This window comes from Heloderma suspectum, chromosome 3 (assembly GCF_057233095.1).
Source record: "Heloderma suspectum isolate Gila_16-S chromosome 3, 16-S_ref, whole genome shotgun sequence".
Lineage (NCBI taxonomy): Eukaryota > Metazoa > Chordata > Lepidosauria > Squamata > Helodermatidae > Heloderma > Heloderma suspectum.
In genome coordinates, this window is record NC_139460.1 from 206,324,451 (window position 1) to 206,350,646 (window position 26,196).

The 26,196-nt window shown below is 43.3% G+C and overlaps 1 protein-coding gene and 1 non-coding gene across 2 annotated transcripts in view; both read right to left on the reverse strand.

Annotated features, from left to right (window-relative positions):
• ANK3 (ankyrin 3) overlaps window positions 1-26,196 on the reverse strand; it is a 320,808-nt gene that overhangs the window by 105,450 nt on the left and 189,162 nt on the right. The window contains exons 18-23 of the mRNA XM_084845353.1: window positions 24,390-24,488; window positions 11,734-11,832; window positions 11,510-11,608; window positions 10,298-10,393; window positions 6,566-6,638; window positions 6,324-6,386 (exon numbers count right to left, since the gene is read on the reverse strand). Coding sequence (XP_084701479.1) covers window positions 6,324-6,386; window positions 6,566-6,638; window positions 10,298-10,393; window positions 11,510-11,608; window positions 11,734-11,832; window positions 24,390-24,488 — 529 coding nt within the window. The remainder of the gene's footprint in view (window positions 1-6,323; window positions 6,387-6,565; window positions 6,639-10,297; window positions 10,394-11,509; window positions 11,609-11,733; window positions 11,833-24,389; window positions 24,489-26,196) is intronic.
• TRNAA-GGC (transfer RNA alanine (anticodon GGC)) lies at window positions 23,765-23,836 on the reverse strand. The gene has a single exon. It is a non-coding gene; the product is annotated as a tRNA-Ala (tRNA).

Consider the following 26,196-nt stretch of genomic DNA (forward strand, 5'->3'; position numbering starts at 1 on the left):
ATATAGGATTCTACAAAAGGTGACCATATACCTTTGAAATATTCAAAGTTAAATTGTTAAAAAGATATGTATTTTGAGAGCATTTACTGTAGTTACTTTATTTGTATACCTCGTAATTACCACAGGTCAAACACTCTCTTACCCACACGTTTTTTAAGCAAAATGGCTACATGCCCAGTCCACAGGACCATTTAATTGTTTATTACCATCATTACTGAGTGTGTAGAATTAGTGAGCTGGTCTGAAATATAGGCAATCCTATATAGGAAGAATAATCTTATATGGTCTGGCCTATTCCCTGCCCCCACCCCCCATCCAAATGGCACCCATGCTGTAGTTGATTTACAATGTACGTTAATACACAAGGGGGGAAATGAGTATTAAAGGTGGGTCAGAGTACAGATAAGAAAACATGTAGGATGGCTTGGGAAATATTTTAGATCAGGGAAGTGCAATGTATGCATCCATTCCTGAATGTGACTGAAAGCACCTGGTTGTGGATTTTTCTCCCCCTCGACTATGCTAAGGACAGGGGTTAGAGATGAAGCACTACTAAAGTTGGTTGCTGTGTAATATCCCTGAGCATACTCAGTCCTCAATGGGCTGTTTTTGCCCTCCTCCCCCTGTTAGGGTTTTATCTCTCTAAATATTTTTGTTTTACTTCGGCAAACCTTAGGGTTCCCCCTAAGCCTGCTGATACCGCCCCTTTTGTGGGTGAGTGGTGCCATTTTGGCTACACATGCAATGACACCCACTGCCCAGACATCAGGAAAAAGAGGAAAATTTGTAAGTTGCAGACTACAATCACTTTATGATTCAGTACAAGATTGCTTGGGTAGCAGATTAGTGATGATTTTTCTATGAAAATCTGTCCAGCTCTCCAGGTTGAAAGCTTGTTCTTTTCTTTCTTTATACCAAAGCTACTCACTGGAATGTAATTCACTCTGGTCACTCTTGTCACAAGTAAAGATGTCAGACTTTTGGAAATGGGGTAGAATTTTTGAACTTTCCCAGTACAGGGAAAGAAATGGAAATCCATCCAAAATGTTTAGAAGGAAGGAAGAGATCTTTTTCAGATCTGCTTGATTTCCAAATCAATGAGTATAGTACAGAAGAATTCTTGACCCTGTAAACAACCATTTAATAGATACTACAAGTCATAGTTTCAGTAAACATACTCAAGGGCTCTCTAAACATTTATCATTACTTTCTTGTTTAGGGCTTTAGTATCCAGAGATTAGGCATATTATGACTGGCCTAACAGCCACATATTGCATTATTAGGTGTACATTTAAGATGTTTTAAATGTACAGCAAAAATGTATAGTGTGATCACGACAAAACATCTCTGGAAATATTTGATGCATATAACTACACTCATCAGGGAGCAGTGCTTGGCTGCAGCTCCCTGAAGAGTGTGTACTCAGTCAGTGACGAACTCCAACTGCCTTCTGCATAATGTGTAAAAGAGCTTTAAGAGTGTTACATAGTGGAAGATGATCACTGCCTTGATCACCTGATCACAGCCTTGGAAGACAAGTCTGAGATACTAAGTTCGCTTGTAGGCTGACCATACGTACCATTTTAAACGGGACAGTACCATTTTTTTCATATTTCCCTACGGTTCTGTCGTTTTAATATGTCAATTTTGTCCCATTTTTAATTTTTTGTAAAAAAACTGAACGCGTTTATCATAAGGCTCTATGCTAATCAACGCGTGCAGTAAAACTACTAGCGTGACGAAAGAGGAAGTCCCATTTACTTTATCCAGTAAAGCCACGCTTCTTGAGCTAGCAATGATCAGATGCCACCCCCTTGCTTGTCTGCAGTGGCGGGGAATTCAAGAGGCAGTCACTAAGCCCCATTCAGCGTGTGGGAGCCAGGAGGGTGAGTCTTACGTTATTTCTACCATCATTCCGCCCATCATTACTTTTTCATGAATACGGAATATTACATAACCCCATCCCATTTTTGTCATCCCAATATCCCATTTTTGTCTCAAGGAAATATGGCCAGCCTACTTGTATGGCAAAATGACCTAGCATGTACTGCAACATATTAGGACCATTGGTTATGTCTCCATGTGCCTCATACAATCCACATGGTACAAAGCAGGAGTGGGGGTGGGGAATGAAAGAACCAAGTAAATTGTGCAGTGCACTTTCTAAGATCGTGGTATTTCATGGTCTAACTTACTTAACATTATAGGAAAGAACCCACAAGATATTAAGATGATTTTATAAAAATCCGTAAAGTCTAGCAACAAATGTAAATTTCATTTGTATGAGACTGATCCTCCAAGGTGCTGATTTTGTAAATTCAGCTTTTGCCAATGTACCTTTTAATAAATGACTAGTGGCAAGTCTATTTTTCCATTAACAAATGTTCTTCTGGGCTGTTCACACAACATGTTTACCTGAAAAAAAATGTAGCTCTGATGTCTTCCTGGGTTTTAAAAAATATTTAATTTCTTTGCTTTATCCCAATGTCTCAGGGCAGGTCACAACATAGTCTTATTTCTTTTTGTCCCCAAAGGTTAGACTGAGTGGTAGTCAACGTGCCCTATGCAACACAGTGAACATCAAACCTGTGCTGGAATCAGAAAACTGGGTCTCCATTTCTAAACTCAACTATCCTGGGAAGCTATCCCATAGTTCTTTGCAGCAGGTCTTCTTCTAGTAGTGATGTGTTTGCAGACAAAAAGCTTTGAGTTTCTGCCCCAGCAGAGAAAGCCTCTGGGCTTTCTCAATATGGAAGTATCCTAGTCCTACACTGTCTTCCTCTTCCTGTGGAAGGGCTTCAGCAGACATTAGTGATGGATGTTCCAGTGGCAACTTTGAATGATTCAGCAAACATTTAGAATGGGATGAGTTTGCTAAATGCAAATGAATACAGACTCAATAACCTTGAACAAGTCATGTGTCACTCAGCCTCTCTTCCCTGATATTAAAATCAATTATCTAATCTCTCAGGCGGTAGTTGTGGGGATGAAGGAAAACAAGGTCTGTAAAACATGCTGATTATGAAAAATGCTACCGGCATAACATGGGTTGGGTTCCACCCAAAATTGCATCATGGGAATTCCCCTTGCTCTCTCCCCCTCTCTCCCCCTTCTTCCCCAAATCTTCTCTGGTGTGTCCCCCAACCCTCCAGAGCAGATTTGGCAGGACAGACGAAAGACTGAACGGGGAGGGGAAAATCCATTTTGCCAGTGGTGCCTGTTCCGCTACTGGGCAGACACAATTGGATACAACAACCAACTTTTACCTTCCTGATGCAGTGCAGTCTCCGGCACACCTCCAGGCTTGCAGGTCCCTTGGCAAGAAGCCTTCCAATGGAGACCCCTCTGCTCAGCACTGTCAGCACAGATCTCAACATCTTTTCCTCTTCCTCCTCCTCCCGCTCCTCCTCCATGGAGGGGAAAGGGCAGACAGCAGTGGTGGCTAGTGCTCTTCCTTGTCACCATCCCTGATGCTTTGCCTGCCTGCCTGTGCAGGCGACCAAGTAAGTGGTGAAAAATGCCATGAGCTGCTGCCTGCTCACTCACGTGCCGCCTTTCTCTGTGCAGTGGATGGATTGGTGAGTGATCAGTGATGTCTGCAGGAAGAGGATGAGCAGCCGCTGCTGCCACTGCCTGCTCTCCTGTCTCTTTGAGGCAGATGAGGAACCACTGACCTTGGTGGTGGTGTGGCATCCAGGAAGGGGACCCCACTGAAGGGGCTCCAGTCCTTCCTGCCCCCCAGAGAGCAGGCAGGTAGCAGAGGCTCCTGCTGCTCCTCAGCAGTGGCAGACCACCTTGCTCAGTCCATTAAAACTAGGATGGTGTGTCCTTAGAATCTGAGCAATGCACAAGCTTTTAAATCACGTACCCCACACTTTGCAGCATCAAATATCATCAACAACATTGCTCACAGGTATAGCATTGGTATGGTAGTCCAAATACACAAAGAATATTAGGCTTCACAAAGCATCATATACAGGGTGCCTAGTAAATACTATTTTGAACACCATCTTCCTCAAGCAGTGGGAAGCTCAGGGGAAACATTTCAGCATATGCCCTTTTTGGAGGGGAGAACACTGAAAGCTGTAATAATCTTATTTACAAATATACTGGTTGAGCAGGTAATGCGGGAGTGCAGAAGCAAGCACATGGGCAGGTTGTGCTAGTCTCCAGGTAACATCTGTCCACCACTCCAAAATCCAAAGCCAACTACGTAGTCGTTGAATTCAAACATTATTTCTTTACGTCTCAACTTGCACTCTCCACACTGGACAAATTAATTTCTGCTCTTATCACCTTGCAGGTATGTGTGACTCAAGGTACATTTCAAGGTGATTGTAAACCAAGAGCAGTCAAATTATCAATTAAGCAAGCAAGTCTGGTCTACTGTCAAGTACAAAGAACTACACAGAGAAGGATATTGCTTCATAACAGAGCTGTATTAACTACATCAGTTCTAGGCTTGTTAAAAAAAACCCAACAATGAAAGCTCTTTTGTTTTAGGTCATATATCACCAGCCTTTTAAATCAGTAATCCCTGAACCTAGAATACAGTTGAGAACAGACCCTAGATATTAAAATAGTACCATTTTGCTTTTTTCCACATGCATGCCCTATTCATAGCCAACTGTCAGTTATCTTCCACAATGCTTTCAATATCTACCATATTCATCTGTTTGATTAAAATTATAATATGCAAACTCTTTATTTTACAAAATGCAACAGAAACATAAGAGAATACCCCCCAAAAGGTTAATGGCAATTTAATTAATATAGTGAAGAAAGAAATCTGGACAGAATCAGAGGGTTGTCCTCAGTAATTGCAGTAATTATGAAAAGTATAATGTCCATGAATGCACAGTTCTTGCTAAGAGAATTAATAAGCAACGTTAGTGAAAAAAAGGGCAGCTGCATATATACGACCACCTACTACTGGTGCTTTATACTGAACCAGACCTACAGTCACAGTGTAGTTATTTTTTGGTCCCACCCACTGAAATAAGTACCGTGATCTGTGTGGAGTAAATTGCCACAGATCATTGGCAGAGCATAGGCTTTGCATGCAGGAAGTCTCAGATCCAAACACTGGCATCTGAAGGTTAAAGGATCTCAGGCAGCAGTTGATGGGAAATGGGACACACTTGCTGGCCTCTTTCTAAGATCCTGTAGAGCTGCTGCCAGTCAAAGACAACAATGCTGGGTGCGACTGACCAGTGTTCGAACATTTTAAGGCAGCTCCTTATTGCCAATATATTCCCAAGCATAGTAAACTGGACTGCAGTTGAAATAAATATCAGTCCTTCAAGGGTAGGTGTTAGATCCTGAGAAGCCTCCTATACTCTAAACATTGATAGAAAGGAGAATTTCACTAGATGTGGTTTTCCCCTTCAAAACAGCACAGTGTCAGAACAAGCACCTGTTAGTTTCTGCATCTCTGTAAAAGTGTAGGAGGCCTCTCAGAACCTGGACTGGGCAATCCAATAGAATACTTGTTCCCCCTGTTATCAAATAAAGGGATAATCCTTGTAGCAGCCTCAAGCATGTTGTGATGATGTAGTATTGGCAACTCAAGCTAAACTATAATCCCAGTACACTCAGAAATGTAGCAGCAACTGCCTTTTCAATAATTACAGCCAGGGTACACTCTACAGGACAGACTGTGGTGCAGTGGAAGAGCACTTGCTTTGCATGTAAAAGGTCCCAGGTTCGATCCCTGGCATCTCCAGGTAGGGTTGGGAAAACTCCTGTCTGAAACCTTGGAGAGCTGCTGCCAGACAGTGTTGACAATAATGGGCTAGATGGACCAATCGGTATAAGGCAGCTTCCTATGTTCCTTAACAGTCAGGTATTCTAGCCCTCACATTAGTAGAATCATGTGAGGGGAGAGCAAGGACACACTTGCTAGCCCCACCCCCTCTGTCATTGCCCCACTGCTCTACACAAGTTGGAGGATGAAGGTCTGCAGTGAGGAGATCAGGGTTCAAAATCAAGTGAGGAGCCTATAGTCATAGAACAGCCTCCCTGCTGCAGTCTTCACCCTCCAATGCATGAATTGTGGTGGCGCTGGGCAACAGGGATGAGATGGAGGGGGTGCAGCCAGTGACCGCATCACTGCTCTCCCCTTATCACGAGAGCGCTAGAATGGCTGAAGAGGACTAGAAAGAAACAGATTAAGGTCAGGAAGGGTGGGATTTTCACCTGGCATGCAACAGCTCCCTAATAGGGTAGTGTATATGCAGCTTTGATTGATTGAGTTAGGATAGAAAAAGAAGTTGTTGAAGGGCAGAGCCCACTGCAACACCCCCAAAATAAGTCAGAAATACCTTCTTCAACATCTGAAATATATTCACCATCACTGAGAATTTCAGGGGCATTCGCTTTACGAACTGCACAATTTAAGTGAACAAAACATTAGGTCAATTAAAAATGGGGAAAAATTGATTTCAACATAATGATTTAATGTCAGAATTTTAGCAACAAAAATTAACAGTTGTCTACTGTGTTTAACATAGATATATGCCACAACAAGCACTAAAATAATAGGACGCAGCTCTGTTATACATACCCTCATCATCAGACATGTCTAAAACTTCATTCATTGTTTCTGGTACGTTCATTTTATGTTTTTCTGTGACAGCCTGTTAAAGACAAAGGAGCATCACATTACACTAAAACTATTAGTCATTTTCCAAGAAATAACAGTTTTAATAATAATCCATATTGATAAAGCATTTTTTCCTAGCACTTCACATAATTACTGTGCCAGTAATTCTTACAATAATACTGGAAGGTAGACTAGTATTATTACCTAGGTATTTCAGATAGGAGACTCAGGCTAGGAGTAAGGAAGGGAACTAATTTTGTTTTGTCTGCATTTTTAAGTGAATCAACCTAATTTCCACTTTCCAGGCTATTATGCAGATTGGAACAGTTATCCTTTGGACTGTACACTTCTCCTAATTTCTTGGCTCAAAAACTGCATAGAAAAATGCATATATTATTTATTTATAACATTTGTATACCGCTCCTCATCTAAAGAGATTCTGGAGTAGTGAACAATAAAAGATAAAAGAATACAAAGATAAAATGAGTAAAATGCCACATTAAAATTATTGTTTTTAAAAATAGAGTGCCAATAAAAACTGTGGCTTGTCAATCAAGGAAGACTTCCTAGAATAGAGCTGTTTTCAGGAAGTGGTGGAAACAACACAGTGTTGGTGTCTGCCTGAATTTGAGAGGCAGGGAGTTCCACAGAAAGGAGGCCAACACACTGAAGGCTCTTCTCCAGGTGGACTCCAATCAGGCCATAGGACTCCAATTGGGCCATAGGAACCACCAGGAGCATGTCCTCTGATGACCTCAGTGACCGGGCAGATTGGTAAAGGAGAAGGTGCTCTTTCAGGTATCCTGGTCCCAAGTTGTTTAGGGCTTTGTACACTAGTATCCAAACCTTAAAACTTGGCCTAGTAGCCAATAGGCAGCCAGTGCAGTTCCCTCAGCAAAGGAGTTGCATACTGAAAAGGGGCAGCTCCTGACAACAGCCAAGCTGCTGCATTCTGCACTAGCTACAGCTTCCAGAGCAGCCTTAAAGGCAGCCCCACATTGCTTTAATCCAGTATTGAGGTTACTAACACCTGGATCACTGTGGCCAAGCTAACTCTGTCCAGGAGAGGCCGTAGCTGGCAAACCAGCCAAAGAGAAACTTGTATACAGAAATGCACAGATTATGGAAAATTGGGGTAATATACAAAAGTGTGTATATTAGTATGAGTTGCTTACATGTATGTTAGGTAAAATAAATGCAAATTTTTGTGGATTTTTTCAAGAAAATGCACAGTCTGATGTGAAAATAGGACAGAATGGACTTATGACTACCAGCCATGGTATGTGCTGTTAGATAGACAACAAGTGGCCCTTAAAAATTTTTTGTGTGGCAACCTTTGCAACCAGCACAGTGCCAACAACCCACTTCCTGTGATGGAAAACCAGTTTATCTGTCTCTGAAGTTGGGCCTCCCATAAGCAAGGTGGTAATAAGCCCTTCCCGGTCATGGAAGGTGTAGCCCGCAGTGTGCGTGTTGCCACAAATTCCTATAGCATAATGTAGCACCTTTGTTTTTGTTTGGTAAAGTGTGATGATAAGAAAGAAAGAAAGAAAGAAAGAAAGAAAGAAAGAAAGACATTTCAGCCTCTCTCATCAGTGGTTTTTCCAGTTGCCAAACCCTTACTGAAGATACATGATTTAGAACGGGTAAAAAAATACCCAACACAAACAACAATACATTTACTCTGAGTGGTCTGTATGGATTTTAGTTCCCAGAGTTATTTCCATATTTATTTTTGTTACTAAGTTAAAATGTTTCATAGGTGTAGTAAGTAGATATTGTTATTAAATATAACAAAACAAAACACAACTCCTATAATAAATTTCCATTTCCTTTCATATACACAACACTTTGCCGACCTATTTGAAGTGAGTTTTAACTTTGAAAGCTGTAGCGTCCTTTTACAAGAGCTTCCTTGATGCTGATTTTCAGATCTGTGCACACAACCTTGAGCCCCAGTACTCTTTAGATGTTACAGGAGTGCCACGGGCCCTGCTCTTCCATGGCATCAGCCCACAGAACTGCTGTCACATTTAAAAGCCCGGCACCAATCTCATGAATCCTTCCTATGGAATCATCACCTGACATGGTTTGGGGTGATGACTGGGGAGGGGGAAGGACCTACACAACTGGCCCCACCACATAGGGCCAGACCCCTAAATGTTATAGTAGCAGCTTTCCCAACCTGATATCCTCCAAGTATTTTGTACTGCAACTCCCAGGATTTCTGACCATCGGCTATACTGGCTAGTGCTGACGGGAGTCCAAAACATCTGGAGGGCACCAGATTGGGGAAGACTGATCTAGTTAGAACTTGAAAAGAAGTGGGAAATGCTACAGAGCGCAAGATCACACAAGGAGACTTTATTATATTAAACAGAATATAAGGATTATTTTTATATTAAGCAGTATGATTAATATAAATAAATACATACATACATAAATAAAGGCCATTCACTTCAAAGTGGGGCTGCCTGTACCTCATGTGGGAGGCATAAGGTAGCCCATTCTCCTGCATGTGGTGCCTGAGCACACTCAACATAGTTCTCTGGTTGAAATTAGCCCTATTCAGGCATTAATAAAAGGAGGGTAGAATTACCAGGCAAGTAGAAACAGGGCCATACTGAGCAGCTCCACCTCTGACGTTGCATCACAACCACCCTCCTCTCACAGGCATCCATGCATACAGCGCAAACACCTGCAGTAGGAAGGCCTTTCTGTGTCCAGCTGTATGTGCATATGCTTCCACGCAACTTGGAAGCCTGATCACACAGGGTTCCGAATTCGCATGGAAGCCTCCATACGTGCCTCCCTGCTGCAGGCACTTGCAGTGGATGTGTGGACACCTATGGGCAAGGCTAAGATGTGACATAACATTGGGGGGCGGGGCTACTCAGTACGGCCCCATTCCTGCTTGCATGGTGGGTCCGCCCATTGTTAATAATGCATGAATAGGGCTATTGTCTTTCTCTGATCTTAGAAAAGGAGCTAACAGGCAGAAGTGTGTAGAAGCAACAGAGGCCGCAGACAGCAGCAGTCCAGGGGAGTGGAGGAGCTTGGAAAGGAAGGCTGGAAGATGAGAAAGCCAGTGGGCAGGGAAGAGAGGTACACATGGCCACAAGCTGCGGAGATGAGGAAGGCAGAAGTTCACATATTGATTGGAAATAATGAGCCAGTCTTTGGCTATAGGCCTCTTGTTACATTAATTGCAGTATGTATTGCTTGCCTTGAGGTATTTGTTGGTTGTTATTTGAATATGTAGCCAATTTGCACCTAATTTTCCTTTTTGTCATGGCCTATAGCCTGCACTAATAAAAATGTACTGATATATTGCACTCAAAACAGAAATCATGCTGGAGGCTGTACTAAATATCCAAGGGAGCATATGTTACCACCTAAATCAGAGGTGGGCAACTTTCCCAGCAGTGAAGAGCTCACTGGAAAGTTTTGCAGCCCCTATTTCCAGCTTAGTTCTGTAACAATGACTTCTAGAAAGTTTAACTTCTTATGAAAATAACAAGAGGGACTTTCAGGATTGTAACAGACACCTGCATGAAATAACTTTGAAGACAAGTTGCCCAGCCCTGTTCTAGATTGATCAAAACTGTATTCTTTGATTGTATTGAGTCAAATGTATCTCTGGCAAAGAAAAAAATGATATTGCGTATACTATTGAAATGTAGTCATACTTACAATCGTTGTCATGGTCTCTTCTGTCACTACCTTTAGGGTGTCAACAACTGAAATGTAACCAAGTCGTTTGGCAATGGCAAGGGCAGTATTCCCATTCTAGACAATGGAAAAGTTCATCAAAAAGATTAATGTTAACAGGATCTACAGCTAAAGAGTTAGCTAGACGTACAGCCTGCTAACATTCAATAAAATGTGTCTGAACCAGTGCTTAACTCCACTGGAGGCAGTTGACACTGGAATGTTTACATTAGAGACTAATGGAAAACCTAAGTCTTGCTTACACTTGCCCAAAAGCAATGTGTCCACTGTTCAGATTTTGCTGAAGTGCAAACATAAATCTTTGAGGCTGTCATTGCTTAATTTGTAACTATGATGTACAAGAAACTCAACAGATGGCAGGCAAATCCAAACTGCAGAGCCAATTCCAAGATAGGGAATACTCTGGATGCAATTCTTAACATGATACAGAAGATAGTGAGGGAAACACAGTATTTCAGGACTCATCTGAGGCTCTGTCCACACTACCAATTTATATTAGTTTTATACCACTTCATCTGTCATGACTTCCCCTACAAGGAATCCTAGCTTTGTAGCTTGGTGAGCGGGCTGAGAACTCCCTTGCCTCTGCACAGAACTACACTTGCCAGGGTTCCCTGGGAAGAAGAAATGATTGTTAAATGAGTTTTGGTTTGTAGTGTACTTATGCCCTGAGTTCCACCAGACAACACACTTCTACCAAGGGCCTGCTGGGCCTAAATGTAGACAGAAAAACTCTAGGTGATTATGACTCTGATATGTGAGATTGACACAGAGCAGGAGTACGGGAGTACACAGCTAAAGGTTGCTTTTCTTGGGTTTAAGGAGAAGCTGGGAACAGCTTTGCCAAGCGGGATACCTTGGGGGATTTCTCCTTGGAGAAAGCCTAGGATAAATGAGCCATTCTGTTTTCCTTTACGAGTGAATGTTCAATTAGTGGTGGCTGCAAGCAAACATGCATAGCTTCTGTGGTATAATAGTGTGTCTGTGGGTGTGCAGGCACATGTGGGAATAGGCTAGCTGTACCAGTTCACTCCCACCATTTTCTTTCTCACTGGACTTCTATAAAATCAATATAATCAGTCAAAGTGAAACAGCAGTGGTTACCAGAGGGAAAGGATATATAGGCTGGAAAAACTCCTGCCAAGAATATCATCCCTCTTGCATTTCTCTTACCACAGTGAGCTCATTGGGTGATGCACCATTCTGGAGCAGGACATTGATTATATGGGTGTGCCCCTGTTGAGCTGCTTGGTGCAAAGGGGTGTAGCCATTCTAGACAGGAGAGAAAATGGGAAGAAGGCGTGTCAAAGGGAACACTTCCCCACCCCCATCCCCCAAATCAAGAATGAACACAAAGGTGTAGGAGGGAGGTGTATGAGATGAGGGAGGAAGCTCACCTTCGTTTTGGCATTAACTTTTGCAAATTGCTGGAGGAGAAAGTTAACTATCTTAATGTTTCCATAGTGGCAGCCAACATGTAATGGAGTGTATCCCATCTGGAATTAAACACACACAAGAGAAAGAGGCAGGGGACAGCAAATTAACATATGTTTCAACAGGTAACATGATGCATCCCTGCATGCATTTCATATACAACCACACTTCCTGATTCTGTAAGTAAGGGGTGGGCAACTTCAGGAGTTCTAGAACTTCAGGAGTTCTAGGGGCCATTTTTGCCCCCCAGACCCCCCCTGCCCACAGGGTGCCACACAATGTGCAAGGCACCAGGGGAAAAATTGGCAGCAAACTACTTCGTAGTACTCCAAGGGTTATATTCAGTTTGTTTGGGGGCTAAAATTGCCCCCCCCCCCAGTGCTATGGAGTGCTACAAGTGCAATTTTTTGTAAAAAGAAAGAAAGAAAGAAAGAAAGAAAGAAAGAAAGAAAGAAAGAAAGAAAGAAAGAAAAGTTTTGCTGCCGCCAACTGTGGTGACGTGACAGGGTTGCATGTGCTTCCCACTCCTGCTGTAAATGATACAGATATGGGGGCCTGGTGAAGTGCACAAACTGGAGTCCAAATGTAATAAAAAAGAACAAACGTTTCACGCGAGATGTTTGACCATACAGGGAAAATATCAATGACATGCGCCCTTGACAGGGTTAAATCCATTCCTTCCTGCAAAAATAGACATTTGCCTTTCATAATGAAAATGGGAGAATAAAGCAAAGCAAGAGACGATCTTCCTTTTTTGCTTTTAAAGCTGGTTCTGGTTTCATCTTCGTATGCCACCAACTATGCAGCAAGACACATACAGATACGACTTTTTGTGATGCTTGTCTATTAAAATTTACTTGATGTAATGTTCAAATCAATAAAACACAAATGTTTTAAAAAGCTAATTAAGACAAACAAGAAAGCAGGAGGAGTAAAACGTCTCATTGAAACCATTTAAAATATCAGTTAAAATCAAGATCTCAAACTGTCAGCACAAAATCAAGATTTTTTTCTAAGTTTTCTGAAATAAGAATACTGTAACCAGACACTGGAATGAGTAAAGGGAAGAAATCTGGCATCTGTCCCAGAGCAGTGCCTCTGTGAGCAGTCCCAGAGCAGTGTGGTTAAGGGCCACAACCAAGGACGCTCTGGTGTGCACACTTCGCAATTCTCACCTCGCTTACTGAAAGAATGTACCAAAGCCTGTGTAGTGTAGTGGATAGACTGCTGGACTTGTAGACCTGGGTTCAAATCCCCACTCAGTCACAAAGCTTACTGGGAGACCTTGGGCACCAATCTACTTCTTACCCTAGTCTACTACACAGGGTTATTGTAAGGATAAAAGACGGGGCTGACAATGTATACCAACCTGAGCTCCTTGGAGGAAGGGCAGGATAAAAATGTAATAACGACAAGCAACTAAGGAATGAGGATGACACTTTCATACAATGTCTCTGCACGATGTCCATCACAATGGGGCCCATACTTCTTGGTATGGGTCTTCTGGGTACTACTGCAGTACAAACAGTGACATCATATATACCAAGAATGATTTCAATTCTCTGAGTTCTGGTCCTTAGGTAGCTAAAATGGCACCATTTATGCACAAGGGGAAGATATCGATAGGATCAGGGAAAGCCCATGGTCTGCACAAGTAGAAGAAAAATATGTAGGGGGGAAAAAACCAGGGGGCAGGGAGGGGAACAGCTCAAGGAGGACCAAACACAGTGTCCGCAGAATGGTAGTTGACAGTTGGGGCGGAGGGGAGGATGGAAAAACAGGACAGAGGGTGAATGGAATGGAGTATCGTGAACAGGAGCTCTCCACACTGGCACATTTTGTCCTTTCTAACTGACTGAAATAATTAGACCATTGCTTTCTGAACAGTACTATCATAGTTGCACATCATACAGCTCTGAATGGTCTTCTAGTTTAAGATGTGGTTGGGAACCTGGTTCCAGTGGCAGCTCTATATTGGGGGCAAATGGGGCAGCAACCTACTATCCACTTGTGGCAAAGAGATCCCCTCACACAACCAGGTACATTTGCTCCAGGGCACGGCATGCAGCTGCTGAGTGCCACGCATAAACTTCCCCTGCCCTCCTCCAGCAGTCTCAGTAGAATAATGAGCAATTGCCCTATCCTCCACCTCACCTGCCCCAGTATTAAGGAAGTACGAGAATTTTGTTCCTGTTCATAAATAATTCAAACATGTCCTGTTCACAACCCCAAATGTGAGCAGGAATGCAATTCTTGGGAAATTTTCAGAATTCCTTGAACTTGTGTTTGCATGCAAAAGTGAGCATTACACAAGTGCACATTTGCACAAATCTCCTCAAAATCTGCATTTCCACACTTTGGCCCATGGGGGTGTGAAGGTTTGAGGCCTACAGAGGCAAGGAAAAAGGTCAGACCTACAGGCCTGGGTTGTTGTTTTTTTTGTTTGGGGGGCGGGGAGGTAACCCTGAGAGGCATAGTTTCATTTCTCTGGTTAAGTGTCATGTTCATTTCCCCAGTTAAGCTTCATTTTTTCAGGTTTGAAGCAGTACCTTTGGTTTTGAGGGAGGAGGGTATAAAAAGAGAGTCAGAAAGACCAGAGCACTAAGAGCAGAGTTGGGGAGACCAGAGCCTGAAGAGGGAGCAGGAAGAACCAGCCTGGAGATCTCTAAGTAAAGCTAGAGTAAAGGAACTTCCATTTTGCAACTTTTAGTTTCTCTTAATGTTTTGTGTATCATGCAGTTCTATTGTGTAAAAACCTGTAATGTAATTTGCTTGCTTTAATTTACTGGTAAACTGTTGTGGTTAACACCCAAGTGCCTGAAGTGCTGATCACCCCACGTCTATAGCCTAAACCCCAAGTTACTGGGAAAGGTAAGGAAGTGGCTACATGGCTAGCACAGAGAACGACCCCTATGCCCAGGGGAGTGGTGCTAGTGCTGAGCTTCTTCACTGCTGCTTCATTCTTATAACCCTCCCTATCCTAAAGGCTTGAGGGGTGTTACGGAGGAGGGGAGAAGCCCACCCATCAAAAAAGAGTAAGATATCATTCAATTAAAATTAATTGACATTTCCCTGCCGTCTTCCATCTTCCTAAACCTGAGACCCAAAGGCCAGCCAAACCTGTTCGGTCTTATACTACTACTGACAGGAGCTCAGGTTTGGACTTTTATTTGGCAGGTCTGCAATGGCAGAGTGTTCCAGTGGGAGAAAGCTCTTGGGGAAGTCAACAAGAATACCTGTCTTCATGCCCTTGCTGCTTCAACCTCATGCATAGACAGCGCTGTTATGTGTAGGTGGATCTTGGAGATCATTGTGGGGCACATTTATATCATATTAGAGAAAATACAGCAGTTTCCGTCCTCCTTGTTCTATGCTTTTGTGTCTTTTAATAAAACTAGATTGTTGCTTTGGAAAGGAGTTTGGGAATCCTCAGGAGCATTAAAGGTGATAGGCACCAGCAGATTACCCTTAAAAGCCATTATCTCTTCCTGCCTCATCAGCCTGCATCAAGATAACGTTATCTCTTCTTTCTTAAGAAACTTGCTTACTTAGTAGAGTTGCGCTGGGAACCCATGAAGGGGATAGTTCACAAGAGAGTCAGAGTAATTTGATAGTTTCCTATGCAGAAATGCGTCAAATATACAAACCAGACAGACCTTGCAATCACACCCTAATAGCCCATTCCTGGATATGCAAGTATTATTTGTTAGATATAACTTAGTGGGAAATTGCTCACTCACCACAATATATGCTTTTATGTGTACTGTCTTCACTGTGGCTTATTCACATATATGTATTTTTGTTTTAAATATATGGCTATATTTATATGACACAAACTATGCAGGACTTACTCAGATCCTAACGGACAGGGGCAGCTCAGAGCCCCTGAGCTCTGAGCTCAGAGTTAACCATGGGCCTATGTTAACTATGTTAACCATGGGCCTATGTCAGTTAATATTTGGCCCAATGCATGTGCCAGGACATACCTTAGATTTGGTTTTCTGTACTGGACCAGAGAATAATGATCTGTGGAGGAAGAGCCAGTAATGACTCCATTGGCACAGACATATCATTACCTAATCAGTTTTGACTTTCAGGCTGCCTAGAACCTCTGCACGAGTGGTAGTCCGCCCCAAGAGGTTGATAAATCTGGATGGTTTTTGAGGTCTCTCCCTTGGGGATTCTCCTGCATGTTTAGCTGGCAGTCCTACTGAAGCTCTGGTCTCTGCTTGGAATGAGGGGATGACTCAGGCTCCCAATACAATTGCTCTCTCAATCCAAGCCTTAAACGGGTTGGACCTAAGTTACTTAAAGGACTACCTTCACAAGAAGCAGACTGCCCTCACTCTGACATCATCAACAGAGGTCTTTTTCACCTGTCCACTGCCGAGGATGGTTAGCTTGGTGAAATAAGGGAGACAGTGGCCCTGTTCAGATGCACATTGGGGAAGGGAGGTTAGGCTAACCATGGTATATGGTTTAGCCTTGAGAAGAGAAGACTGAGGGGAGATATGATAGCACTCTTGAAGTACTTGAAAGGTTGTCACAGAGAGGAAGGCCAGGATCTCTTCTCGATCATCCCAGAGTGCTGGATACGGAACCACGGGCTCAAGTTACAGGAAGCCAGATTCCGGCTGAACATCAGGAAAAACTTCCTGACTGTTAGAGCAATACAACAATGGAACCAATTACCTAGGGAGGTGGTGGGCTCTCCCACACTGGAGGCATTCAAGATGAGGCTGGACAGCCATCTGTCAGGGATGCTCTAACTTGGATTCCTGCATTGAGCAGGGGGTTGGACTCGATGGTCTTATAGGCCCCTTCCAACCCTACTATTCTATGATTCTATGATACTGCTAACCACTGCGAGTGCTACTGCCACACATGCAGGTAACCATATTCCGCAACATAGTTAGACTAACCATTCTCTAACCACCCTCCCTCCCGCAGGAACCCACAGTCTTCCAGATGGGTGACCATGCATCCCAATGGCCTTTGTGTTTTTGGCCATTTTGGTGCTTGGTGGCTACTCCTTCTTTGGCTGCTCTTGCCATGGAACTCTATGGCAGCAGTCAATTAACCACGGGGGCCGTTCAAACATTATGCTAAGACATGGTAGAGCCTAACTATCTTGCAGCAAGTGGTTAGTGAACGTGGTTAGTCGGTGGTCAATAAACCACCATGGTTGGGACAGATGCCTGCTCAGTCACCACACTAAGCCAACACGGTTAGCTCAAAACTCCTAACCATCATGGCTTAGCGTGATGTCTGAGCAGGGCCAATCTTTTCAGGCCTGCACCTTCGGAATGAACTTCTATCAGGGGTTCATCAGGCCCCTTTCAGGAAAGGTCTGAAGACTCACCTGTTTTTGCTGGCATTTTCTTAATTTGGGGGCTGCTCGTTTTAGTTGTAATCACTGTTTTTGTTGGATGTTATTGTTTTGTATTGTTTCTTTTATCATTACACTGCCTTGGGAGGGTTCTATCTTTAAAGGCAGCCTAAAGAGAATTTCAAATAAATACATACATAAAATCCTTCACTAAGGGACAGTTCACAAACACATGTATAACACTGGATGCCTCACAGCTGACTGCATGAAGTGACTGCGCTAAAAAGCAATGAGGTGATGGCTTACATGTGAGGCTCATTCACCTGTCGGTGTATGCATGAGTGAACCATCCCTCACTCAGCTTGCCCAGTGTAAGAGATTTTAATTCAGTTGTGCATCAACAACCTGAAGCTTGGGAAACATTGGTCTAAAGATTAAAGCACAGTTTCATCCATCTCAATTAAAAGGTAAGAGGTGAGCTGACTGGAGGGCAGCAGGCTGATGGCACAACTTCACTGCTCTCCACCAGGAGTTCAGAATGCCTCTCTGACTGCAAAACTGGCACCTGCAAAGTCATACTCTCCCCATTCTGAACTGTGACCCTTCCGCTACAGGCATTCTGAAGCACCACATGGCTACCCTGGAAGGCATGTTCTTAAGATTCCAGTTCCTCACAGTCACACTGTGTCATGCTGCATCAGAAGCCATGTCCTATACAATGAAAAAGACTCATCAGGAAAATGTAGGCTGATAGGTCATGGCAACAGGAGCTGCTCCATGGATGTTATGGGATGAAGATACTCTGCGTTGAAAGCAGAAGTCAACCAAACTGGAGACCAGCATACACTACCGCTATGCTGTGTCAAAACAATAAGCCTGAAAGAAGCTAATTCCCACGCTGTCTGCTCAATCAGTAGAACTGAGGAGGATATCCTTTTATTCCCACTTAGGCTATGAACTTCAGTGCCAAATTGCTTTCCATTTGGCAGGCAGCTCCATTTACACTAATTTCTTGACTTTCTAAATGCAGAAGTGTATCCTGTGAAGATCTTGGAGAAGGTGCCAACTGGCAGACTTTTTTCTTGCACAGCCAAACAAGAGTGGGTATTGGGTTGGGAATTCCGCCCCCCCCCCCCAGCTTTCTGGAAACACCAGCCAGGATTCTCTCAGGTGACCCAACAGCAGACCAGTGCACATAATATATATGCTATATAACTGATACAGGCTCAGGCAGCTCCAGTTTGGGAATCAGCCCAGTATTTATTGACATACTTTTCTTGAAACTTAGCTGCTTTATCTGAGTAAGTAAGAACTTATGCCAAGACAAATCAGGGTTTAAAAAAAAAAACACCCCACACAGCTTGTAATCCTCTGAGAATCATTTGATCATGTTCCATCTCCTCTAGTTTAAGAACATATGACAGCCTTATGGGTTGTAAGCAACAGTTGGGGAATATCACGAGCATATAGAACAGGGGTGATGAACCTCTTTCCGGCCAAGGGCTGACTTCAATTTCAGAGAAGTTATTGGGGGCCACTTTCCAGTGGTGGGCAGGGCTGAAGGCAAAAGGGGTGGGGCCAAAATACCAGCATAGTTTAGCTTAAACTTCTGTGAAGGTAGGCCTGACTAGGCCTTATAAGTAGTTTGGTCCAAGCAACCAACCAAGGTGCCTGATGGGATTGAGTGAGTGAGTGTGTGTGTGTGTCTGACCATGAGAAGGTAATTGTAACTTGCTCATAAGCAAGAAATTCCTATCCACCAAAGTAACTCATCCCTAAAGATAAGAAGGTTGCTGTGCTGATAAGACTGTTGCTGAGTACTAACTGGTTTCTGAGCATGCGTAGTGTGTTTTCTTTGTTCTCCAACTTTCAGTCTGTATAAATGCATCCTGTTTTCTTTCTTTTAGAGAGACACACTTTTGTCTGTCTCTCCCACAGCCGTGATGTGCTTTCATTGATTTCTGACTGTTCAACCTAACCTGCCTTAGCTATTTCCTTAACACCTCTTACTGCCTGTGACTAAGCTTTAGGAGAGGCATTTCAACCTTCTAAAATGGGGGAAAAAACAGCACAAAAGCCAGGAAACCACGAAACGATTGGTGATCAGGGGAAAGGGTGTGTGGCCATCTGAGGAACTCCAGAGGACTGGATTGGGGCCCCTGCCAGGCCTGAGGGTCTGCACTCCTGACATAGAAGGTCATATTCAGATGACTGTATTTTAGCTTAATAAGCAGAGATATAAACAATCTTTGGCTGTGAACTTATCTCCTTTGCTCCTCCCTATGTGTGAGTGAGTTAACTATTGTTAACTATTAATATTGTTAACTATTAACCATTAACTACTGTTTCCTGTAAACAAGGTTTCAGAACAAACCAGGATATGATGCCATGGTTTGAAGCTGGTTTAATATCCTGGCTTTTTCTTAAGCCATTAACCATAGTTCCCCAGTTTGGACTTAACAGAAACTATAGTTAACTGAAGATTTCCTGGCTTGTTCACTCCTGTCATTATGGTAGGGGTGAAGGGGCTACATGGCTGGGTAAAAGGCTTGTTCATATATTGGCTTAATACAATGAGATATGACTGTTTAAGTGTAATTTCAAGACATATTTTGGGGGCCAAACCAATGCAATTAGCAACGGTGTGAATTGCTTTTTAAAAGTAAATAGCAGGCTTAGGGCCCAGTCTGAATCAGGATGTTGGTGGGAGGATAGGGAGGGGTTAACCTTTTGCACTCTGCTGTGGACCTGATCAGCACTCCCCTACCCCCCCGCCCCTTGCTATTTGTATTGGAATAAAAGCTCCCATTAACACAAACGGGCTTTTCTTCCAATGCAAATATCAAGCACCCCCTGCCCCCCACCAATACATATCAAGACCACAGTACAGGGCAAAGGATTAAAACCCAGTACCCCACACCAAGGTCCCAATCTGGATAGGTCCCCTCCACACCTATTTACTTCTTTAAAGACATTGACATAACTGCAATGAACTGCATTCACTGCATGAACGGCATCTTGCCTAGGGTACCCTTGTGATACTTTGTAGGAAGGAAGTGACTGTTTTTGCTCCTTGTTTCTCCAGTGATGAGATCTCTGGAAGTAGAAATCTATGTGAGACCCTGAAGGGCTAAATTCAAAAGCCATAACTAATATTGGTCTGGATCCTTATAATCTATATAAGAATCCATCTAGAATCTAGATGGACCCTTATATGTGCCCATAGATATGTGTATACAGCAAACACAGGATAGATGTAAGTATTGTTTGTGCCTATGGAACTCTGACTATTGTACTTCTCGGGAACAGACCTCTCAGCACACAAGTTACATTGACAATACAGAGGTGGCTCCAGTAAACGGTTATAAATCTTCAAAGTTTCAGTTATACTCAATCCCAAGTAAACAGTTCCAAAACTCTATGGAAAAATAAATATCACTGTCACACAAAACATATGCAATAAAAATAGACCCAGATATTTCAGCAATGCCCTCTCCTTTGAGAATGTATTATAAATCCAAATAACTTGAGATATTGTGTATTTTGCCCTCTAGGGTTGGTCCTTAAGTTGTTTGTGCTGCTGCTATCAGACACTGAAGCCCAAATATGAGCTCTAAAATCTAGGCTCCCGATTCGGCTGCAGGTGCTTCTAGTTTCAGTGAGTTTCAGAAATGGTTTACTGGAGGCATTGATGGGGTGGTGTGGGTGTTGAATGTGAAGCTGAGGCCTCAAGCCCTCCTGGGCACATGTGTAGGCCTCCTGACTGTGGCCCATATTTAAATATTTTAACTTTAAAAAATAGCCTAGTTTAGGCCTAGATACTAGTTTAGGCCTCCTACAAAGTTTTGTGAAAGTGTTCCTATAGCTTAAACACATTTAAGGACATATGGAATTCTAATGACAAACCTGGGCAGAGTTGTTATATCAGAAACACCAAAAAGGTAATGTAAGTTAATCCAGAAACCCCCTGTAGTAAAATAAATTTTCTTCCGTATCTTGGGGGAAAAGTATTATCAGGGAACTTAATTTGCTATTCCTTCCTATTTCTCAGAACAGCATTGGGCAACTTGCAGACCTCGGCCTAATTCAAAAGCCCTCTGCAAGTGATCAGTGCAGATCTCTGACAAGAGCAATCAGCATGCTGGGACCCTGCTGGGCCGGGAGGAAGAGAGAGTAAGAGAGAAAAGAGGGTGGCAGAAAGAGAGGGAGATGGCCCCACCCACTTTTGGTTCTGGCCCCACCCACCACCAGCATGTGGCCCTAAACAGAACATTTTTTGCCTGCCTCTGTCTTAGAGTAACCCTTGAAAACGGGAACCAGGTTGTGTTTCATGTTATGTCTTGCCTACAAGAAGTAAGGGAATCCTCTCTAGCCAGCCTGGAATGGGAGAAGAAAAAGACATTGGTTCTGGCAACCATGATTCTGATTGACTATGAGTGGGTTGCTTAACTCACATCTTTAGCATGTAGACTGCATATAAGTCAAGGCAAGGGAAGAAACCTCAGGTTCACGCACCCTCCTTCAGTGTTCATGTAAACATTAATACGTTCACAGACTGCATGTGTAAATGCCTATTAGAATTTGGTCCTGCTTACATGATCCATCAACTGTGGAAAAAGTGGTAGCCTTTACCTGAAGATCTGCATATAAATAAAAATAAAAATATTGAATATTTGTATTCTTTACGTATAAGCAGAAATATTTAGATAGCTGTCAACTGATTAAAGAATTTAGGCTGTTTTTACTACTTTTTGTATTTCACTCCAAATTTCACTAACTCTCCAGAGTAAAAATGATAGTTTAAAACTCAAAATTGTGCCTTTAGTTCGCAGCTTCACTGATCAAAATTGGCCACCACCAATCTTGTGCTCACTTATTCAGAAGACAATCCTGAGCTCATTCTGATAGGCAGAGCCATCCTATGGGTGGTGTGTCTGTGGGGGGGTGGAGGGGGGTGGAATTCCACGGTGGAGCAACTGCCACATCCAAAACCCTGGCAGTACTTTCATTTTTTTCCCTTTATCCCTGTCTACCCCCCACCCGTTCCCATTGACTACAATGAGAATTAATTATGTCAGCTCCAGACATGTCAGCTGGCATAGTTTCAGGGCCTTAGGATCCTCTGGATCCATGGTCTACACACACACACACACACACACACACACACACACACACAGGAATGTCCTGTTTTGGCCTCCACCATCAGCAGGACAGCATCAGCTGTGGAACTTTCCGCTGCCACACTCGGGGGCGGGGGGAACCTCAAGTGGCACATATGCCATCCAGCTAGCAGGCCTCACTATCTGCCAGCAGAGCAGCAGTTTTGCTGCATCCTACGGCCTCTCAGCCATCCTCCTGGATTGCTCCCTTACCCTCATGGTGCATGGATGATTCAATCTTAGTTTATTATTCTACCTATTAAACTGATTAAAGGTTTCAGTCTTCATACATCTAAAGAGAGGGGCAGGGTTGACTCAAGATAGCTCCAGTCCCAAAATGGTCCATGCTAGTTTACTTGTGGCTAAACATGGATGATAACTGGCATAGTTAAGTTATTTATGATCTCTCTCTGTCTCTCTCTGTCTCTCTCTCTCTGTCTTTTCCCATCCATGGCTTTTGCGGCTGCAGGCTAATAGCAGTGTCACTGAGTTTTATGAGTCAATAATCTGCTTCCTAACCTTTGATAAGAGGACAAAGGCAGGTAATTATTATGGTGGCATGCTTCTTTCCACAGACATAGTCAAGAGCCTGACAACTCTTTCATTATAACGTCAGGCCAGTGAGCCTGGCGCTGCTATCTGCTAAAATGTCGGCGACAGATCTCCGGTCTTTTTCTGAACAGCCGGGCTGCGAGACCACACATGCTGCTGTCCCCAGATGGTCTGCTTGGCCAGCTATCCAGAGCCAGATGAGAACACTTTTGTTTTGCCATTATATAGAGCAATTGAAGAACAATGAAGATGAAAGTCTAGTCTTTTGCACTTTCGCTTCTGAAGGGGAAGAAAGCCCTCTGCAGGATGGCATGAGATTTAGCATTGTCAAAAAGGAAGGAAATCAGTCCAGGTTCATGACACCAGCTTTATTTCCGGGGTATGTCCTGAACTCTGATTATGATGCTTGCTCCACAACCCATCTGGAATCACTGTTGAGCACCTCACTTCCAAGTTTTGTTTTGGGGAAGTGAGCCCCTCATTCAAGAAGTCCTCAGTTCATATCAACACATCAACAAGCCTCACAAAGACAATGCTAGAGCTGCGCCAAATTTCTTTTGTGGTGGGTGGGGGAGGGAGGGAGGCAAAGATCTGCTGTGGCCATACCTTGCATACAGATCTGCTGGGTGAGACGGGCCAATTCAATTAGCCCTATGTGTGGTGTTAGATCCACAATGGCTTGTCCACCAATGATGCAGTTATCAAGTGATGTACGCAGACGTACGAACTAGCTAGGGCTGAGTGAAAAATGAGCAGATCCTTTTTGGCTCAAATCTGGGGAGAAGGAATTTCAGGGGGAAACAAAACTGGGAGGTGAGGGGTTGTCAAAAAGCTGGGGGCTTATAAGAACGTAGGAAGCTGCCTTATGCCGCGTCAGACCATTGGTCATTCTAGCCCAGTATTGCCATCACTGACTGGCAGAGGCTCTCCAGGGTTCCAGGCAGGATTCTAAGCTGAAGATGCTGGGAATTGAACCCGGGACCTTCTGCATGCCAAGCAGGCGCTCTACCACTGAGCTACAGCCCCTCCCCTATCACTGGCAGTGACCGTCTCCTCCCACCTTAACTTGCATTCTTTGGGGGGTGGGGAGAATGGTGCCAGCACTTTAAAATGTTTAAAAGGAAAAAGGAAAGGGTTACTACCACCCACTGACAATGGTAAGCCAACCAAACAAATCTTTGGAAAATGTAACCCCCGCCCCCCGCACCTCCGCAGTCACTGAAATCCTCCCCCCACATTAGCTGTTTGTGAATGGGGTGGCCCTATATGACCTGCAGCTGACTATATGAATGAGCTCCAATGGAAAGCACTGCACAGGAGACGTTGTGAAGCAATACAAATATTTTTCCGAGCCACATCCAGAACCTCAGTGTACATAGGCGTTCCTCCTTTGTACAAATTATATTTATCAGGCAAAAGGTTGTGCATGCAGCTGCTTCTGGTTTTGACCCACTACTTTGCAGAAGCCATAAAGAAAGAAGCCATTTCCAAGTTGGTGAGGGAGGGGTTTGGTTTGGTTTCAGTTAGTTTTCTTCTCCTCTGGTTATATTTAAGAACGATGTCTCAATATCAAACATACCTTGGTGGGTGTGTCCACAACAGCACCCTGGTTAACAAGGACCTCTGCCACGGTGACTCGGTCCTCTTGTGCAGCCAAGTGGAGCGGGGTCAGGCCACTCTGCAAATCACAGGTAGCAAATTAGTTTCTTGCAGAAGAGATACAGTCCTGCGCACTAGAAGTCCAATTTTAAAGCTTGTATATAAACAGCTTAGAGATCTAATTTTATTAAGCGATATACAAGTACTACTAATAAAGAAATAAATAATACATAAATTCTGATACTTGGCAAGGGTTGTGCTCTTTCCCAGAACTTAACCAGGTACCAGCAGAAAATGTCCCTGTGGTTTGTCAACACTTTTTCAGTCTGTCCAATTACATGTCACACTGATAAATGAGCAGATGGCACAGCAGCCAGCCACTTGCCATATTTCTTAAAAGGAATATTATTTTTGCATAAGGTTAGAATAAAATGTACTCTGTTGCCTTGCTGACCCAGCATTAACACCTCAAGGTTTGTTTCTTCTGGCCATTTGACTTGCGTGTAGGAGACTAATCAAGAACATCACGAGTCATGTTCAAATTCTTGCAGGGTTTCTCGCAACACACAATCCAGAGTAATACCACCACTTAGCTTTTTAATTGTTTCAAAGTGGTTCATGTGTATTCTCTCTCAAAGCCTTACAACAATTCTGCATTTCTAGCATTATGATCTGAGACTTTTTTGCCCTGTCCTACCCCGCCCTCACCTCCCTTTTTTTTTTTTTTTGCTGATAGCATAGGTGTCAGAGCAGCAAGTGACAGACGATTTAAGAGCTGGCTTAAATGGTACATTTGCTGATGAAACTCCTTTCCCACAGACCCAAATACCACCCATTAAACCAAACAGAGTCCAGATGACTCTCGCCTTACATGGTTCAGTGACCTGGGCTTGCTGCCAATCCAAGCTGGTTAGAAATCCAAATTTGTAGAACACCTACATTTTGTTTGGACAAAAGCTGGTCCTTCCCTCAGTGTTGACATTTTGGTTGGAAACCTGCTGCACTTAAGGCTTTCCACACTTTTACACAAACATATACACATGCGTGCATATACGCACATGCAAACACATGCACACGCAGCCCAACATTTCAAAATAATGTGACAATGTTCAAACATTCCTCTTCCCTTTTAGCTAGCTAGCTAGCTCAGGTCCACCTTTTCCAGGGAGGTGCTATATACAAACAGGCAAAAATGTGCATGTTCATGGCAAGATGAGTTACTCAGCAGCCTTTAAAAAAGGAGCCAGCTTTCATGAACACAATCTGACCAAGAAAGCTGCATAGCTGGAACAATAACAAAATATGGAATGCATTAGGGCTAGAGCATGCATGAATAGGCAGTGAAGAAGGATGACGCAGGACTAACATGGATGGAATTTGTTCCTCTACTGAGCTTCTTCACAAGTAGTTTACTTATTGTTATCATTCTTAAAGATAGGCTCACTGCTTTGCTGGATTCAACCAAGGGTCCATCTATCTCAGCTTTCTGCTTCCAATAACAACCAGTCAGACGCCTATGGGAGCTGATAATTATTACTAGCACATGGCCTGTGAAATCTCACAGGAAGTGTGGGGATTTGGAGTGTGGGGCAGGAGAAGGGAGATCCTCAGATTCTTGCCCCATTCCCTTTATTCCAGCTATTTGCCCTACCACTGGAACAAAAAACCAGCTCAGGAGTGGGCAGTGGGGCACCCTGCAATGTCATATCTCATACCATTTGCTGCGTTAACCACTGTTTACCCTCTCCCAATGTTGGAGAAAAAATGTACTTGCGACAGTACCAGTG